This window comes from Patagioenas fasciata, chromosome 18 (genome assembly GCF_037038585.1).
Source record: "Patagioenas fasciata isolate bPatFas1 chromosome 18, bPatFas1.hap1, whole genome shotgun sequence".
NCBI lineage: Eukaryota > Metazoa > Chordata > Aves > Columbiformes > Columbidae > Patagioenas > Patagioenas fasciata.
The window spans coordinates 13,952,466-13,970,856 of record NC_092537.1 but is presented as its reverse complement, the minus strand read 5'-3'; the positions used below and the strand labels follow the sequence as shown (position 1 = coordinate 13,970,856).

At 62.6% G+C, this 18,391-nt stretch overlaps 1 protein-coding gene across 3 annotated transcripts in view; it reads right to left on the bottom strand.

Moving 5' to 3' along the window:
- Positions 1-8,696, bottom strand: part of USP43 (ubiquitin specific peptidase 43) — a 91,630-nt gene extending 82,934 nt beyond the window's left edge. Inside the window, exons 1-2 of one of the 3 annotated variants that reach the window (XM_071816571.1) lie at positions 7,724-8,696; positions 5,005-5,182 (exon numbers count right to left, since the gene is read on the bottom strand). In XM_071816571.1, the coding sequence (XP_071672672.1) occupies positions 5,005-5,182; positions 7,724-8,469 (924 nt within the window). In that variant the 5' untranslated portion in view covers positions 8,470-8,696. The remainder of the gene's footprint in view (positions 1-5,004; positions 5,183-7,723) is intronic. The other 2 variants (XM_071816572.1, XM_071816573.1) reach the window with 2 other exon arrangements.
- Between the last annotated feature and the right edge of the window lie 9,695 nt (positions 8,697-18,391).

Here is an 18,391-nt window from a genome sequence, read left to right as displayed (position 1 = left end):
AACAAGCAGAATTGCAACCCTGGATTTCAGCAGGGCAAACTTTGGCCTTTTCAAACAATTGCTGGGGGAAATCCCATGGGCAGGGCTGCTTGAAGGGAAAGGGGCCCGAAATAGTTGGTCGGTGTTCTGGGACTGTTTCTACCGGGCACAAGATCAGAGCATCCCCACACGTAGGAAGTCAAGGAAGGGAGCCAGGAGACCTGCGTGGTTAAACAGGAACTGCTGTGTGTGCTCAAGTGGAAGAGGAGAGTTTCTAGATCATGGAAGGAGGGGCTGGCCACTTGAGGAGGGTATAAGGCTGTTGTCAGGGGGTGTAGGGAGGCAACTAGGAAAGCTAAGGCCTCCGTAGAATTAAACCTGGCAAGAGGGGTCAAGGACAACAGGCAGAGGTTTTTTAAATACACGGCAGATAAAACTAACACCAGAGGCAATGCAGGCCCACTGATGAACGAGGTGGGTGCCCTGGTGACAGAAGATACAGAGAAGGCAGAGTTACTGAACGCCTTCTTTGTCTCTGTCTGCTCTGCCGTGGCTGTCCTGAGGATCCCGCACCGCTGAGGCCCCAGAGGAAGGCAGGACAACGGAGGAGTTCGCCTGGGTTGATGAGGACTGGGTTAGGGAGCAGTTAGGCGACCTGGACATCCATAAATCCAGGGGTCCGGATGGGATGCATCCGCGGGTGCTGAGGGAGCTGGCTGAGGTAATTGCTGGACCGCTCTCCATCATTTTTGCCAAGTCTTGGGAAACGGGAGAGGTGCCCGAGGATTGGAGGAAAGCAAATGTCACTGCAGTCTTCAAAAAGGGCAAGAAGGAGGACCTGGGGAACTCTAGGCCGGTCAGCCTCACCTCCATCCCTGGGAAACTGATGGAACGACTTCTCCTTGGTGCCATCTCAAGGCACATCAGGGATAAGAGGGTCATTAGGGGCAGTCAGCATGGCTTCACCAAGGGGAAGTCGTGCTTGACCAACCTCATTGGCTTTTATGAGGACATAACGAGGTGGATGGATGATGGCAGAGCGGTGGATGTGGTCTACCTTGACTTGAGTAAGGCATTTGACACAGTGTCCCCCAGCATCCTCACAGCTGAACTGAGGGAGTGCGGTCTGGATGGCCGAGTAGTGAGGTGGACTGCGAACTGGCTGAAGGGAAGAAGCCAGAGAGTCGTGGTCAATGGGGCACAGTCTGGTTGAGGCCTGGATCCAGTGCAGTGCCTCAGGGGTCAGTACTGGGGCCGGTATTATTCAGTATATTCATCAACAACTTGGATGAGGGAATCGTGTGACTGTCGGCGAGTTTGCTGGTGACATCAAGCTGGGAGGAGTGGTGACACTGGAAGCTGTGCTGCCATCCAGAGACCTGGACAGGCTGGAGAGCTGGGCGGGGAAAAATTTAATGAAATATAACAAGGGCAAGTGTAGAGTCTTGAATGTGGGTAGGAACAACCCCAGGTTCCAGTATAAGCTGGGGAATGAGCTGTTGGGGAGCAGTGTAGGGCAAAGGGACCTGGGGGTCCTGGGGACAGCAGGGTGACCATGAGCCAGCACTGGGCCCTTGTGGCCAGGAAGGCCAATGGTACCTGGGGTGGGTTAGAAGGAGGTGGTCAGTAGGTCAGAGAGGTTCTCCTGCCCCTCTGCTCTGCCCTGGGGAGACCACCCCTGGAATATTGTGTCCAGTTGTGGCCCCTCAGTTCCAGAAGGACAGGGAACTGCTGGAGAGAGTCCAGCGCAGCCACCAAGATGCTGAAGGGAGTGGAGCATCTCCCGTGTGAGGAAAGGCTGAGGGAGCTGGGGCTCTGGAGCTGGAGAAAAGGAGACTGAGGGGTGACCTCATTAATGTTTACAGATATAGAAAGGGTGAGTGTCAGGAGGATGGAGCCAGGCTCTTCTCGGTGACAAGGCAACAAGGGGTAATGGGTACAAACTGGAACAGAAGAGCTTCCACTTAAATATGAGAAGAAACTTGTTCCCGGTGAGAGTGGCAGAGCCTGGCCCAGGCTGCCCAGGGAGGTTTTGGAGTCTCCTTCTCTGCAGACATTCAAACCCGCCTGGACCCCTTCCTGTGGAACCTCAGCTGGGTGTTCCTGCTCCATGGGGGGATTGCACTGGATGAGCTTTCCAGGGCCCTTCAACCCCTCACATTCTGGGATTCTGTGATTCTGTGATTCAGCAATGGAATGAAGTGTGAAAATAAAGGACAGCAGCGTCCCTTCCAGCAACAGCAAAGGCTCCTCAGATCACGGGCAGCAGATGCACCAATGTCCAGTGTGATGTGCAGCTCTGATGGCCGGGACCACGTGTGCACAGAACCACCCAGGATCATTTTGGTTGGAAAAGACCCTCAAGACCATCGAGTCCAACCATAACCCACCCCCGGCACTGCCCCGTGTCCTGAGAACCTCATCTCCATCTGTCCAACCCTCCAGGGATGGTGACTCCAGCACTGCCCTGGGCAGCCTGTTCCAATGCCCCACAGCCCTTTGGGGAAGAAATTGTTCCCAAGATCCAATCTAAACCTCCCCTGGTGCAACTTGAGGCCGTTTCCTCTCATCCTGTCACTTGCTGCTCTGGAGAAGAGACCAACACCCTCCACCCTCCTTTCAGGCACCTGTACAGCTGCAAAGGGACTCGCAGGCTCTGCCACCGCATCACAGACATGCACAGCCTGCGTGGTACAGCCCCGGCCTCTGGTATTTTAACGTGTTAGGCTGGGCCAGCGTGGCATTTCCAAGGAAATCCTCTGCAGACTGCTGAGAGGAGGTCAGGCTGGGTTGCTAACGAAGGGCTTTGTGTTTCCAGGCATCTGGTGCATCCTGCACATCTCGGAGTGGAGAGAAACAGCCTCTTGGGCAGGGAGAGGGACCCCTGCGGGAAACCTTCAGCTGGACTGAAAGGCCAGGACATGAACACGGGCCCAGAGAGGTGGAAGATGGAGACATCCCAGGCCAGGCTGGACGGGGCTCTGAGCAGTTGCCCTGTGTGGCGTTCAGACGGATGGATTTTCTTAGCTGTTAGTTGTTAGTTGTCGGCGTGGAGGCCGATCTCCCGGAGAGCTCCGTGCAGGGCAGCTGGTGCAAGAGGTTGCCCTGGCAGCACCACCTGAATGATTAAAGTGCTCGCAGAGCTGGAGAACAAGGACATCTCGTTGCATCCCCGCAGCCAGACCTGCCGTGATCCCGCTGCCGAGGGCGGGAAGGGAGGCAGGGGCGGCCGTGGGGGCACTGCTGACGCGCTGCCTCCCCGGCACCCGTGTGGCACACAGACTCAGCCCCCCTGCCCAAGCCCGAGGGCACCGCTGGCCGGCAGCTGGGGTGTCTGCTGCTGGTGCCTGTGCCCAGGCTGATCCCCACCTGCATCCCCTCCCCATTGCACCCAAAGTAGAGGAGGGGGCTGGGAAACGACACCGCGAGGGTCAAGAGCTGTCTGGGAGGTTTGGGCTGTGCTGCTCGCCCTTGGTCTGGCAGAGCCCCTCTGGGGCATCCTTGCTCTTGGGTGGCTTTGCACTCCCCTGCTGATTTGAGGAAGACTGTGTGGCCCACGTGGCCCCCAAAATCCCCCAAAACCCACGGGGATGCCTCCTCCTCCTTCAGCCGTCCCAGCAGCCAAGCCTTGGTCCCCACCAGGGTGCCTCAGAGCTGCTGTGTATCAGGGCAGCCAGCAAACACCCAGGAGGGTATTTAGAATCATAGAATCATTTGGTTGAAAAGGACTCTCTAGATCGTCAAGTCCAACAGGCAACCCACCCCTGGCACTGCCCCATGTCCTGAGAACCTCATCTCCGTCTGTCCATCCCTCCACGGATGGTGACTCCAGCACTGCCCTGGGCAGCCTGTTCCAATGCCCAACAACCCCTCCTGAACCAGGAGGGGCACATGTGTGCCCAGCTCCATCCAGGCACTTCAGAGCCATTTACTCATGCTCATGGCCCCCACGGGACACCCTGTCCCCATGGACACAAGCACACAGGTGCCACTTGGGTGGCACACCCCAAAAGGGGACAAGACGGCGATGAAGGGCTGGGGGAGGCTGAGCCAAACTGCGGATGCTGGGGGGACACAGAGTCCCGTCCCTGGAGCCAGGCGGGCATCTCGGGCATTGCCACGGCACCGCCAGTGGTGTCACAGCACAGCCCATGGCAGCTGGTGACACCTCACATTAAACAAGCTGCTCGCTGCCAGGCTCTCCCTGAGAGCCGTGGGGATCTACAACCCCCCAGGGCAAGGCGGGCAGGGCTGAGAACAACTCAGCTCAGTGCACGGACACTGCAGACCCTGCCCAAGGAGGTCTAAGAGCCACAGGGCTGTCCCAGGCCCAGGTTTTGGGGACAGGCACTGCAGCTGAGCTCTCCCATGGGGACAGAGCCCAGGCCAGGCTGGGGTACGGGCAGGGGCTGCCCGCGGGGTCCCCGGCCCCCGCCCCTCAGCCACAGCCACCGTGCCCCACGCTGGGGACAGGGAGCACAAAGATGGTCCCAGGAGCCCTGTGCCCCAGGTGGGCATCACCCCCAAAATGGGGACAGCACTGCCGAGCACAACCACCCCCAGCACAAACCCATCCGCTGCAACAGGTGATGCCATGCGCGCAGATGGACGCAGGGAGACTTCATTCCTGGGTCTGCCAGCAGCAAAGCTGCGGAGCGCTGTAATTACAGCTTAGCTGGAGGTGGGGAAGGACGGGGGGTGGATCGCCTCCCAGCCAAGCGATCCCAAGAACTGGGGTGCCCACCAGAACTGGGGTGCTCAGCCAGACAGACCAGCTCCTGCTGACACCCCCGCGCTCTCCCAGCACCCAACCACCCTACCCAGCCCCGCAGCACCCAGCTCCCAACAGCCTCCCCCCTCCCTCACAGGCCAAACCACATCACCCGCATCCCCCTTCCATACCAGTATGGGGGACAACTCCAGCCTGGCCCCTCCCAGCACATCTCGGCTTCCCCAGGCCCAGGCCCAGCGTGGACGTCCCCCCCAAAGCCAGGGGGTGCGGCCACCCTGGCAAGGGCCACCCACCTCCTCAGGGACGCAAGGGTGCTGGGCGGGGGACGCAGCACCCAGGTCCTCGTGCATTCGGTCCAGCAGCCAGAGTAGGAACTCGAGCGCGTCGTGCTGCGCGTTGCCCCTGAACTGCGCGCTGTGCTTGGAGACGATGTTCTGCAGGAGACGGGCAGGGAGGGCGCTGAGCCTGGCGCTAACGAACGGCAAGTTCATTAGCACCCGTCACAAAAACCCGTCCCTGCTTCCTGCCTCTGCAGGGACACTGCGGCCACCCTGGGGACAGCTGAGCACACCCAGCCAGAATGGCAGCTCTGGGGCCCATCACTGTGGTGCCCCAGCTCTCAGCTGCTGGGACAAGGCCAGGAGGGGACAGCTTGCCACGGGCAAGGGGACACGGCACATCCCAACAAACCCAGACAAGTCCAGCCCGCGGGGACCCACCAGTGTCACCTGCCCTGCACGCCCTGATGGCCTGAGCTGGGCCAGGGGAAGGCAATTCCCAGCGCCGGGTGCCCCAGCAGGCAGCAGCTCTGCCCCAGCCCTGCCTGCCCCTGCCACCCCGGCACCAGCAGCCAGCCCGGTGCCTCCCCGTGCCTCAGTTTCCCCAGCCAGGCGATGCCGGCGGTGCCAGCCCAGCCACCCAAGGCCCTACAAGAGACACGGGCTGTTCGTACAGCCAAGCAAAAGTGTGGCCCGCGGGCAGGGGAGCTGCCAGCCCTGCCTGCCCTGCCTGCACAGGCAGGAGGAAAGCCCCCGAGCAAACCTCCTGCACCCCAAAACCGGGGATGCTCAGCCCATCAGAGCTGGCACTCTGCACTCTCCAACTGAAGCGCAGCAGCTGAGACCGGGCAGTGGACCAGACATGTCCCCGATGGAGCCACGTGCCAGGGGGTTCCCACCAGCCCCCCAGGGGCAGTGCTGGGGTGCTGCCTGCCCTGCCAAGCTCTGCCCCCCCACCCAAAGCCCTGCCAGCTCCCCCTCCCCGAGGCTGCCCCCTCCTTGTCCCCTCTCCTCCTTCCCCCCAGCCCCTCAGGGGGTCCCCAGCTGCTGACAGGGTTCCCCAGAGCATTCTGCCCCCATCTCCCCCATGGAGCTCCCCAAAAGGCCGAGCTTGGGGTCCCCAAGGACCTGTCTCCAAGCCTGGGCTGGCAGCAGCTGCTCAGAGCCAACAGACAAAGCACAATTTTGGGAGCCCCAGATCCAGCACCAGGAGGGAGAAACCCCAACCATCTGCATGGATCTGAACCAGCTGATGCAGTGACACCCCAACCATCCGTGGTTACAATCAAACCAGCACGGCAGGGCAGGGGTCAGAGCTCCAGCGTCACCGGGACCCCCCAGAGCCAAGACCCCTCTGGCCGCCACCTCGCCTGTCCCAGCCCCGCTCTCCTGGCAGCAGAGGGAGCAAGGCCACCACCCATGGCCTTCAAACAAAAGGAGCCACGGACCCGCTTCTTATTTTTAAAATCTTATTTAGACAGATTAAAATAAATTAAAATAAGGTGGCAGTTCATGGCAGATGCAGATAACCACCTGAAGGGAGGAAATTCAGAGCAAAGGCCGCAAGTTTGGGGTGGTTTTTTCTGTTGGTTGGGTTTGTTTGCCTCTCTGTGCCTAAGGAACCTGTGTGTTTGGGAGCAGAGGGCTCGGAAATCCTGTGCCCAGTGCTGCAAGAGCCAGTTACTTTGCTACAGGGAAATTCAAGGCAACGAGCTCCCCCAGCAGCACCCATTGCACCCTTGCAGTCCCTGGGGGGTGCGTGCTGCCACCCTCCAGGCCGGGAAGGGAGGCGGGCAGGTCTCCCTGGGAAAGGGGGGGCAGAGCAGCGGGTACCCCATCCCTGTCTGCGCAGGACCAGCCCGGCTGCCCCCCAGGAGCCGGCAGCGCTGCCAGAAACCCTGAGCAGGGCAGGGTCCAGCCCCTCAGCAGCTCCTCTGAGCGCTTTGCAAGGTTTAACGGCAGCAGCAGTTTAATTGCAGCAGCAAGTCCCTGGGGAAATGTCACCCCACAGGCGAGTGGCCCTGAGCATAGGGGGCTGCCACGCCAGGATCAAAGTGCTGTGCTGTGCTCAACACCCGGTCCTTGTCCCTAAAATGGGTGCAGGTCCGCAGCACACTGGCCTGTGCCCTGCAGGGATGTGACATGCACTCAGCCACAGGGCCTGAGGCCACTGGCTTGCGCTCCCATGCACCATCCCCCGATGGCACCATCCCCTGGTGGCGCCACCAAGACCAGCATGGCCCTCACTCTTGGGCTCTGTGAGGGTGGCCGGGACAGTGAGTTCGCCCACCCAAGGGAGGTCAGAGCTCAGCTGAAGGCAGGAGGTGGGTGACAGCAGTGGGGCTGGAGGGACAGCAGGGCTGGGGGGCATTTGGCAGGGCAGCCCAAGGGCCATGGGGAGGATGTGGCACAGGAGAGGGTGCTGTGAGGTGGGGGTGCTGGGAGCAGCAGGGGGTCCCAGTGAGTGCGGGGGGCACGGGGTGCAGGTGGGATGTGCAGGGCAGGGGGTGCGGTGGGTGCTGGCGGCAGGAGATGCAGGTGGGTGCTGTGAACTGGGGTGCCAGTGAGTGCTGTGGGGCAGGGGATTCGAGTAGCATGCGCAGGGCAGTGGGTGCGGTGGGTGCTGATGGCAGGGGATGCTGGTGGGTGCTGGAGATGCCGGGGGGTGCTGGAGATGCCGGTGGGCGCGGGGGCCGGGCGCGGTGCGCGGGGGTCCCGCTGTGCCGGGCCGTACCTTGAACTCCGCGGAGAGCTGCGGGTGCAGTCGCGGGTCCAGAGGGCGCGGACCAGCGCCGCCAGCCGGTGCGTGACCTCGGCGCGGGCCCCGCGGGCGCGGTACCGGCCCAGCGCCAGGAACTCGGCCAGCGGCGCCGTGTTGCTCAGGCACTGCAGCACCGCGGTCATGAAGCAGCTGTTCCCGTGGTTCCGCCGCTCCCCCGGGCCGCCGCCCCCCCGGAACCCGCCTTCATCGTCCTCCGGCACGGCTCGGCGCCTCCCGCGGCCCCCGGCCAGGCGCGCCCAGGTGCGGAGCAGCCGCCCGGCCAGGCTGCCCAGGGAGCGCAGGGCGCGGCGCCGCCGCCCGCCCCCCGTCGCAAGATTGATTTGAAGACTAAAAACCCCCCAGCTCCCCTGGGAAGGGCCGTGAGTGGCAGTGGCAGCGATGGGGGGGACATCACCTTGTAGAATCGCCCTGGGCCCTGGCGGTGTCGAGGGAGGGAGGACGGGGTGAGGGGGCCCGGGGGGGCTGTGCAAGAAGCCGGGCTGATTTCGAGAGCCGGAGAAGGGGAGCGCTTTGGGGGCTCCATCCGGGGTCTGGGACATGCAGAGGCAGGGGGCGCAGCGGCTGTGCCCCCCTAGTCCACGGTGCCCCCATAGCCATGATCCGGGTGCTGACAGCTGCCTCCAGCCATCGATTTCTTTGTCATTTGCCTGCCCCTTGCTCTCCTGCCCCGCTGCAGCGATACTGGTGGGAGGGGGCATTAAGAAACCCCCCACCCAGCACCCACCTCAGTGCTGCTGCTCCTTCTCTCTGGATTTATATACTTTAGATATATATTTTTTAAAAAAGAGGGGAGAAAAGGCCATCTAGAGGCTCTTGAGGGACAGTGCCCTCCCCAGCAGTGTGTGCCCCCCCCACCCTAGAAATAATACCTAGAAAATTCTTCCAGTGCGATTCTCAGGGGAGCCCCTGCTCCCAACGCCCTGGCCCGGGACCCCCCTGACGCCCCCACCTCCGCCAGCCCAGTCTGATCTCTGGCCGTCCATGGTGGCCGTGGCTTTCTGGGGGGCAGGGGGTGGTGGAGGCCGTGGGCGGTGGGTGAGGAGGGGGCAGCCAGGCGGGCTGGGGGTTGTGGGGCGAGGAAGCCCAGAAGGGGCTGAAGCTCCCGCGGGCACAGGCCATGGAGGCGATGGGGCTGCTGCTGCTCTGCCGGCTCTCAGGGGTTCGCAGCTTGGAGAACGTGGCCAGAGCGTCGGGGAAGTTGGGCGGCGTGGCCGGCGTGTTGCTGGGGGTGCACATCTGCGGGGGTGTCAGATCGGTCATGGGTGGTGTTTTGGAGTCCCAACCTGGCAACCTCCCCATCGCTGGAGATCTGGCTGCATCCCGCACCAGGGGATGCTCGAAGCCCAGCTCTGGCGGGTATTGGGGTACCCAGTGCTGCGGGGTCTGGGTGGCACCCCCAGAACGTGGGGGCTGCCTGGGGAGGATCTCCAGCCCAGGCAGGGCCAGCTCGGGCTGCGAAGAACATTTTGGACATCCAGGGTGCTCAAAGCGCTGGGGTGCAGCGGGTTTGGGGAGGGGACGCTGCTCTGATGCCAGCTGCCCCGTGCAGGGAGCAGCACGGACGGGGTGATGCAATGAGGACCAGCACCATGGGTGGGGAGAGTTTTGGGGTCCCACAGGAGCCTCTTCACCCGGCTCCCTGTCCCCCTGCTCCGCTTCGCACCCCATTAGGGCACAGAAAGTCAGGCAGGGCCCCCGGGACACGAGGCACTGGCCGGGCCCCTCGCGGTTCCCGGTACGGCCCCTGCTTTCTGCGCACTGAGCTGAATTTAGTGCCCTCCCCACCTCCCCCCAGGACAGACCCGGCCCTTTTTGAGGCCAATCTTGCCAAAAACCCCAGGAGCTCAGGAGGAAAAAGAACTAAATGGTTCCTCACAACACCATCAACACAAGAACCGAGAGGTTTTTGATACCTGCTTTCTTGTAGGTGTCCTACTGAGCACCAGCAAAAAGCCAAGAGTGTTGCTCAGCATCACCAACCACATCTGCCAGGAATTAGTGTTCAAAATGAACCAGGGGCAGCAGAAGGCAATCACCAGCCCCACAGACAGCAAAGGAGAAGTCTGCAAGATCCCCTAAGGCTGGAATAGACTGTTGGCATCTGCTCTCCACGGCAAAACCGCAGGAGAGCATAGAGGGAAAAGAAATGAAAGTCATTGACTGTGAGAAATGTGTGGCGAAACACAGGAGGTGGCTGACACAAAAAGACCCTCCCAGGAGCAAGCCATGACTTCTGGACCCAGCATCTCTGGCCCGGGATGAAGGCTTGCCCATTGCAGTGCGGCCACTTGGGGTGCAAAAATGGGGTTTGAGAGGGGCTGTTGCCCCCCGATGTCTTGCTCTGCCTGGAGATCTCTCTGCAGAGGCCCCTGGACAGGACGCCTCTTCCTCAGTCAGCGCTGGCAAAAACCATCTGGGGACACGCTCCATCCTCCGGAACTCTTCCTCGTGTGACTCGCAGCTCACGTGTGACAGCGCTGCTCGAAACTTGGCCGTCTCTAAGAACCGGCTTGCTTTGGGATCTGGGCTTCACTCTCAGAGGAATCAGAGCAGCCCTGCCTTCTGTGTGGGGGTCTCAATTTCAGCTATGGAGCAACTTCAGTTCACAGAGCAAGAGGATCTTGCAATGCTGTGTAGATAGCAGCACCGTTTCTGAAGCATCAGAGGAGATGTCAGAGCCATCAGGCTGAGGGACGGGAACCCCAGCAAAAGATTGCCCGTGTTTCAAAAGGGAGGCAGCCGTGCCCGCTGGAGAACCTCTCTCACAGCTCCATCCCCAGCAAAGAGCTGTCTCTAGAGCAGTTCGTGCTGCTTACAGGCAAGATCACCTTTGCACTTGAACCGCCTTCTTGCACAGAGGACAGGAAACATACTCTGGTTTATGTCTTTATAGCTGAAAAGGCCAGGACAGTGTTCACGAGGGAGCAAGCGATGAGCACATTTCCTGGTCAGCAGCCGCTGGCTCGTGCCAGCAGTCAAGAGAGGCAGAAGAAATCCCTTCAGAACAGCTCCCTCTCCAAAGACATCCGTCTGCCTTGATCAGCCGCAGGGAAAGGCATCCTAAACCAGGCACTTTGGCCTTGTTTTCAGCCCAGGTTCCCAGGTGCTGGTGCACTCGTGAGCCAGTCACTGCACATCTGCCACGAAGGGGAATCGCCTCCGAGGCCACTGTGCCGTGGGGAAAGGAAAGGATTAAACGTCGGGAGAGTTTGAGTACACAACACGGATAAAGCCACTCTCTCTGCAATTAAAACTGAGGGTATTTAATTCAGTGAGATGAGATTTCATTCCCCGTGACCTGTCCGATTGTATTTTGCATCTGGGCAGGGTCTGCAGGGACTGCCACAACATTTGAGGTGTCACCAGCTGCATTGTAGGTGGTAAAGTGGGAAAGGCAGGAGGGACCCTCAGCACCTCCCATCCCGTGGATAACTTCATCACAATGGCCAGGGCGGCGCCCGCTGGCTGCTGGGGCGGCTGTTGCCGGGCAACAGAGACACTATATTGTCCCCTGTCACCTGTGCCCCTCGCCCATTTGGTCACTGGCCGTGGTGGGATCACTTGCCGTGGTGGGATCACTGTGGTGGTGGACTCATTTTGGCAGTTGGATCGCTTTTGGTGGTGGGATCGCTGTTGGTGGTTGCATCACTTTTGGTGGTGGGATCGCTATTGGTGGTTGAACCACTTCTGGAGGTTGAACCGCTTTCGGTGGTTTGATCACTTTCGGAACTTCTATCGCTTTGGTGACTGGATCACTTTCATCACTCGGATTGCTTTCGGCACTTGGATCCGTTTGGTGACCGGATCACTTTCTGTGGCAAGAAGGAGGAGGAGAAAGGCTGCTGGCTGCCATTCCCTCCAACATCATCTGCGGACAGAAAAGCTCCCGTCTTCCCACATCAAGTTCAGTGTTTTCCGGCAGAGCAGCAGCGATGGCCACACTCGGTCTGTTGGAGCTGCTGAACGCCGCCATCGGGACACCCCATTTGGGGGTTGTCGACTTGGTGGCCCTGCACAAGTTGCTCGAGGCCATCATCGGGCAGCTGGGCCAGCAGGAGCCGTCTGTCCTGGAGCCAGGGCAGAGCCCGACCCCCAGCCTGGCAAAGGAGCAGGACAGCAAGGACCAGCCTGGCCAGGAGAAGGAGGAGGACGGAGCCCTGGGCACCGGGCAGCAGCTCTGGAAACCAGCAGAGCAGCTGCATGAGAAGGACATGCTGGAGGGGACCGGGAGCGACTCCGAGGTCTCCTCCGTGGCCAAGGAGGCCATTGCAAAAACAAGAGAAGAGAAGGAGAGAGCCGTCTCCAAGGTAGATGCTCTTGCTGGTCCCTGGGTGCTCCCCCACGAGACGCCCCCTCCTCTGGGCTCCGCGCTGCCCTCGTGCCGCCCTCAGCCCAAGGGCTGGGTTAAGCCCGAGCTCCCGCAGCAGAGCACAGCGGGGTCCAGGTCCCCAGGGACCCTCCCCTGGGCTCACCCCCCACCCGCTCTCCCAGGAAAGGGCTTCGCTCCAGGATCTCTGGGAGGAGATCAACAAGTTTAAGGAGGTGCAGTCCGGCCTGGCAGAGGACGTGCGGGAGATGAAGGAGGAGATGCAGAAGGCGCATTCTGGCCTGGCAGAGGACATCCAGGAGATGAAGGAGGCGCATGTCGGCCTGACAGAGGACATGCGGGCCATGCAGGAGGCGCATTCTGGCCTGGCAGAGGACATCCAGGAGATACAGGAGACCCTTGGCCTGGTGAGCGTCCCCTGGTGCCCCGGGAGGAAGCTGGGCCCTCGTCCCTCCCCGCTCCCGCTGCCCTGTCACACTGTGCCCGTGCCCCACGGCCATCGGTGTCACCAGCGTGAAGGGCAGCAGGAGGGAAGAGTGGGAAGGGTGTCCCAGGGGTTGCTAAGGCACTTCTGAACTAGAGAGCCATCCAAACAGAACCATGGGAGGGGAAGGAGGGGAGATAAAGCTGTGGGTTGGGGGTGCTGGGCAGTGATGCTGGGGCTCCCATCCCTGGGGGTCCCATCTCCCGGGTTCCATGGCAGGGCTGCCCCCTGATCCCTTTGCATTTGGGCTCTCATGTTCAACACGAGTTTGGCCCCGCGAGGTGGTGGTTTGGGGACAGGGGCTGGGGACATGGCGGGGGGTTCTGGGGTCTGTCCTCACGGCTGCCCAGCTGCCAGTAACCCTGCTGCCCTTTGCCTCTTCTTCCCAGGAGGGCGCTGGGGGCCAGTCTGCCCCCGCCGAGCCCACCCAGGTGGCCATGGACACCCAGGCCAGGAAGCGCTCAGCACTGGGGCCGAAGGGACGTGGGACACAGCCTGAGATGGAGACCAGCAAGGGGACTGCAGGGTCTGGCTCCCCGGGGATGCAAGCAGGGACACAGGGGGAACCAGTGACCCCTGTGAAGTTGTCAGGCGCTCCCTCTGCTCACGCAGGATCTTGTGGTGCCGGTGCCACCACCCTGGGGTTGCAGCCAGGATCCCCAGACACCCAGGCCAGCACCTCCCTGGGGACACAGCCAGGGGCCCCTGACACCCAGGCCAGCACCTCCCTGGGGACAAAGCCAGGGGCCCCTGACACCCAGGCCAGCACCTCGGGGATGCAGCCAGGATCCCCGGGCACCCAGGCCACCACCGCCCTGGGGACACAGCCAGGGGCCCCTGATGCCCAGGCCAGCACCTCAAGGGTGCAGCCAGGATCAGCTGGGACCCACACCACCACCCCTGGGGTGCAGCCTGGCTCCTCCACCTCCCAAGCCACCATCCCAGGCGATGCCCAAGAGCCGGCCAAGCCCTGGGGCTCCACCAGCACCTCCAGCTACGAGTCGGAGATGCGGGAGGTTCTCTCCCAGGTTGGGCAGCTCGGCCACCTCTGCGCTGGTCTGAAGGAGCAGGTGGAGCAGCTTAAATCTACCAAAGCTGAACATGCGGATCTTGAGAACGTGCGCCGGCTCTTCCCGGAGGGAGGTGAGAGCACGGGGGGGCTGGCGGGGGTTGTTTGGCGTGGGGACACCCTGGCTCAGGGGCTCGTCATGCTCAGAGCCTGGCCCCAAGGCTGAGACCCCCTCACCGACAGCACATCCCCTTGCACCATGTCCCTCTAGGCCGGCAGAGCATCACCAGCATCCTGGCCGACCTCAAGTGCCAGGTGGCCTTCCTGCAAGACATGGCCGGGGCCCTCCACGGGCAGGAGGAGAAGGTGAGCCGGCAGCAGCCCCCGAGGGGCTGCGGGGATGCCAGTTTGGGGAGGGAGGGGGCAGCCGAAGGGTCCCCGTGCCGGAATGACACAGGGGGCTGTGCCCTCACCGCCCCCACTGCCGTTGGCAGATCAGGAAGGTGGAGGATGCTCCCAGAAAGATGAGGGGGGCTGGAGCCGGCAGGAAAGCAGACGGCAGCGCCCAGATGACCCAACAGCCGCGGTAAAAGGATGGGAGAGGGTTTCCTACCCCGCAGGGCTGCGAGGGAGCCTGGGGTCTGGGAGCATCCCAGTTTGGGGGCCATTGGACACCCCCACGAAGGCTAAGCCTGCCCCTGCCCCCGTCTCGCTGGCCAGGCCCAAGGGACAGAAGGTCAAGGCAGAGCGGAAGGAGTTGGGGAAGCAGCAGGAGCCGACCCAGGCCGAACTGGAGCAGTTTGCGGCCGAGTACGTGAATCAGTTGGTGATGGAGACAGCAGAGCAGCTGCAGGCAGAGGTGAGGCCCGGGGGCAGCGCTCCCAGCCCCCGCTGGCTCGGGGGCAGTCCTGGCGGGGTCCCGGCCACGTCCCCTGGCCGGATGGGGCCATGGAGCCTCCACGGCACCTGGGCTTGTGGGCGGCATCCAGCCCGGCTCAGAGCTGATTCCTCCTCCCCTGCCAGCAGCTGGACGAGCCGAGGGCGACGGCGCAGAGCGGGGGACACGAGCACGCGGGGTGCCCCGGCTGCAACTGGGACACCAGGGCGCTGCTGGGGAAGCTCCTCCAGCGCTGCGAGAAGCTCGAGGCGCAGCTGGAGTCCCTGGCCCAGAAGGCGGGCGGCAAGGTGGAGAGTTACCCAAAGTGGAGGAGACAGGTAAGGAGACGCGGTGTAGGGGGCTTGAGCTGCCAGGAGCCCCCAGGCATTTCTGCTTTGCTGTAACGTGGGGGAGCCCCTCGCTGCCCCCCTAATCGGCTTGTGGGAGTCAGCAGCATGGAAGGGAGTTAAAGCCTTGGAGCAAATGTCCTGCTTGCACTGAGAGCCTGCGGCCACCAGCCAAAAGACCCTGGGACTGTCCCCGTGGGGCAGCCACCCCCCTTGCTCAGCACCGCCTTGTCCTCTTAGTCCCTGCAGCAGGACGAGCAGCTCAAGTGCCTCCAGGCCAGCATCATGCAGCTCCAAAAGGACTACGAGAAGTTCAGCTCGGCCCTTGCAAACCTCCAGCAGGATCACCAGCAGGAGCAGAAGGACATCAAGGTGGGTGGCTGTAACCCGCAGGCAGAGCCCAGGCTGGGACCCCAAGGGATCTGTCCCCCTGCCACCCTGCTCGCAGCCCTGCACAGCTTCCCGATGCCTTTCCTGGAGGTTTCTGATGGGCTGGGGAGGCAGGGGGTGCTCGGCTGGCCGGGGGGCAGCTCCGACCCTGCCGTGGCGTCACGGGCTGCTGTCTGCCTTGGAAGGCTCTGTCCCAGGCCCTGGAGCGGCTCAAGAAGCAGAAAGCAGACAAGGAGCAGCTGCTGGTGCTGGGAATCGATGAGGTAGGGGCTCGAGGGACCCTGGTGCCAGCCAAGGGTGTCCCAGGCAGGGTGAGAAACGCCCCTTGTCCCTTGGGTGCCGGCTGGCAGAAGCAGCCAGGGGGAGGGAGGATTTCCAGCCCTGCTGCGGGTCCCTTGCCAGGTCCCTCTGTGACCCCGAGTCCCTTCGGCTGGTGGGAGCAACCCCACGGGGGTGATGGGGTGAACAGGGCCACGCAGCCACTTCTCCCTCTCGCGTTGTCCCTGCATCCTGTCCCCACCGCTCTCCTGCCTTTCCCCGTTGCTAGAAAGCAGACAAAGCCGCCCTGGCTGACAAAGTCAGTCGCAGGCAGTTTGAGGCGTGCGAGGAGCGGCTGAACAAGGCGGTGGAGGAGGTGACGAGCCGGGTGACGGGCCAGGAGGAGGGCTGGCACCGGTTCCAGAAAGAGCTGCAGAGACAGATGGACTGCAAGGTGAGGGCTCGTCCCCTCCACGCAGAACTGGCACCTTGGGGGCCTGGCAGCCTGAGGCAGCATCCTTGCGAGGGTGCCCCCTCCCGGCTGTCCCCCTGGGGACCGCCATGTCCCATCCTGGGGTAGATGGCTGAGGGTGTCACCCGTCCACAGCTGGACCGCCGGGAGCTGGGGGCGTTCCGGGAGCAGCAGGAGGAGCGGTGGAAGAGCCTCAGCGGGCAGCTGCAGAAGGAGCTGCAGCCAGAGCGTGACGATGCCGCTGGGATTAGGAAGTGAGTGCAATGGGGACAGCGGTGGCTTTGGCAGTGCAGGCCCTGTTCCTGCTGGCTGTCCCAGCTCGTGCCGCTGTGGTACCCTGGCGTGGGAGCCGAGTGGGCAGCGCCCCTGGGGATGCTGAGCAAGTGGCTGTGCCTTGTGCTCCTGCCAGCTGCAGCTTCCCAGCGATGGAGGCGGCACAATGAGGGGGCACGTGTGGGAGGAGCCCTCCCGAACCAATCTTGGGGGGTGGGTGCAGAGGCTTTTTGTGGCAGGGGACGGTGTGCAGGTAGGGCTGTGCCCCCCAGGACCTCCCCAGCCCTTTTCTCCCCCCTCCAGGCAGCTGCTGCCTGGTTTCCATTGCCTGTCCTGCGACCGGCCCGTCAACATGCTGGCGCCTGGACCGTGAGTAACTGCCCCTAAACAGGGAGGACTCCCCGCCCCCTCCCTGGCGTCGAGTGACACATGGGGTGCCACCTGCCGGGCACTGAGCACCCCGTGTCCTGTCCCCCAGGGAGCGGACGGGCGAGTGCAGGTACCCCACTGTTCCGCGGAGCTGCGGGGGCCCACACACCCTCACGCCCCCGCGCTTCCAGCCCCAACCGCCCAGCACCCCACGGCCGTCCCCACCCAGCGCCCGCAGCCCCAACAAGGTAGGGATGACGGAGGTGGGGAGGGGGATGCTGAGCCTGCGGGGGGATCCATCCGTGCCTCAGTTTCCCCAGGGAGAGCTGGCTGGGGGAGGGTTGCTGGGGGATGCGGAACGGGGCCCCGTGTTTGGCTCACACGCTCTCCCCTTCCCAGAAGGACGCGATGCAGCTGTCGGGCCAGGACGGCACTGATGGGAACCGGCAGGACGAGCAGCTCGCCATGATGGGGGGCTCTCAGCTGCCCCCAACGCCAAGGGCCACCCCAGACACCTCGACCTCGCTGCTCTCGGCCGTGCTGCTGCACCGACCAGTCCCGTCTCCCAGACGCTTCACCCTGGCACCGAGTCTGCTGCCGCCCATCCAGCCCCCCCGCGGTGAATCACCCCCTGACAGCCGCGCAGGACAGGGGTCCCGGCCCCGGTCCCACCGCCCCGGGCGCTGAGCAGGCAGCGGCTGCAATAAACGGTGATGAGCAACCAAGCGCCGGTGTGGTCTGAGTGGGGGTCCCTGGGGCAGGATGGCAGAAAGCCCCGCTGTGTTTGCTTTTTCAGGAGAAAAATAAGAGCTCAAAAGGCACTTTGGGGGTGCCCAGGTGGATCCGGTGGTACCCGGGGCCCCCCAGAGGGAGCACAGGGAGCAAACAGTGGGCACCAGGGCAGAGCCAGCAAAGGCCCATCCTTTGGTGCCTTTGGAATTGTCATTCAAAGGGTAGATGAGCACAGCTCGGCTTCAGCCAGAACACCTCCATGCCCTTATTTTTTGTTATACCCCCACGTTCTCTTTCCTGCCCGGCGGCCGGGGGGTGTGGGGTGTGTGTGCTTAGGGAACCCCTCGTACCCAGCAGCTGCCTGCATGCTGCTGCTGCTTCTCTCTGCATTTAAACACATTACCTAAACATATTAAAAAAAACACAAAACAAAATAACAGGGGGTCTGCGGGGCAGGAAAGGCTGGAGGCTCATGGGCTGGGGCCGGGCCCGATGCCTCCAGCCCCACGCACCTTCGCACGAGGCTCGAGCGCTGCCACGCCGCTCCCATAGGGCCCGCAGCAGCTGCCGTCTTGGACACGGGCAGCGAAGCCACCGCACTGAGGCCGCGCCTGGTACCGCCAGGGAGAAGGGGGAACGGGTTGTGGTGCGAGCCACCCTCGGGGTGCGGGTGGTGCACCCCCTGAGGAGGGAGAGTTTACGCCCTTTGAGGCCCCCTTCTCAGGTACCAGCGCCCTTCAGGCAGTGGCTGATAGCATCTTTTGCTGTGCACAGAGAGCGTGGCTGCTGTGCCTTTACCTACGATGGCGGTGGGGGTGGTCTGTGTCCCGTTGGGCCAGCTCACAGTCCCATCCCAGCTCTGGGCCGTGTTTCCAGCTGTGCCCAGGATGGCACACACTGCCCCGCGTGCCGTGGAGCTGTCCTGGATGGACACAGCTCCACGAGTTCCCCCTGCTCCTTGATCCTGCCTTCACTCCCCTTCATTTCTCCTGGTTCCAGACAAACCACCTCCTCCAGCGGAGCTGGCACAGCTGCAGGTTCAGACTTGTGCCGTCCCAACGGGGCTCAGAAGGGAGTTGCAG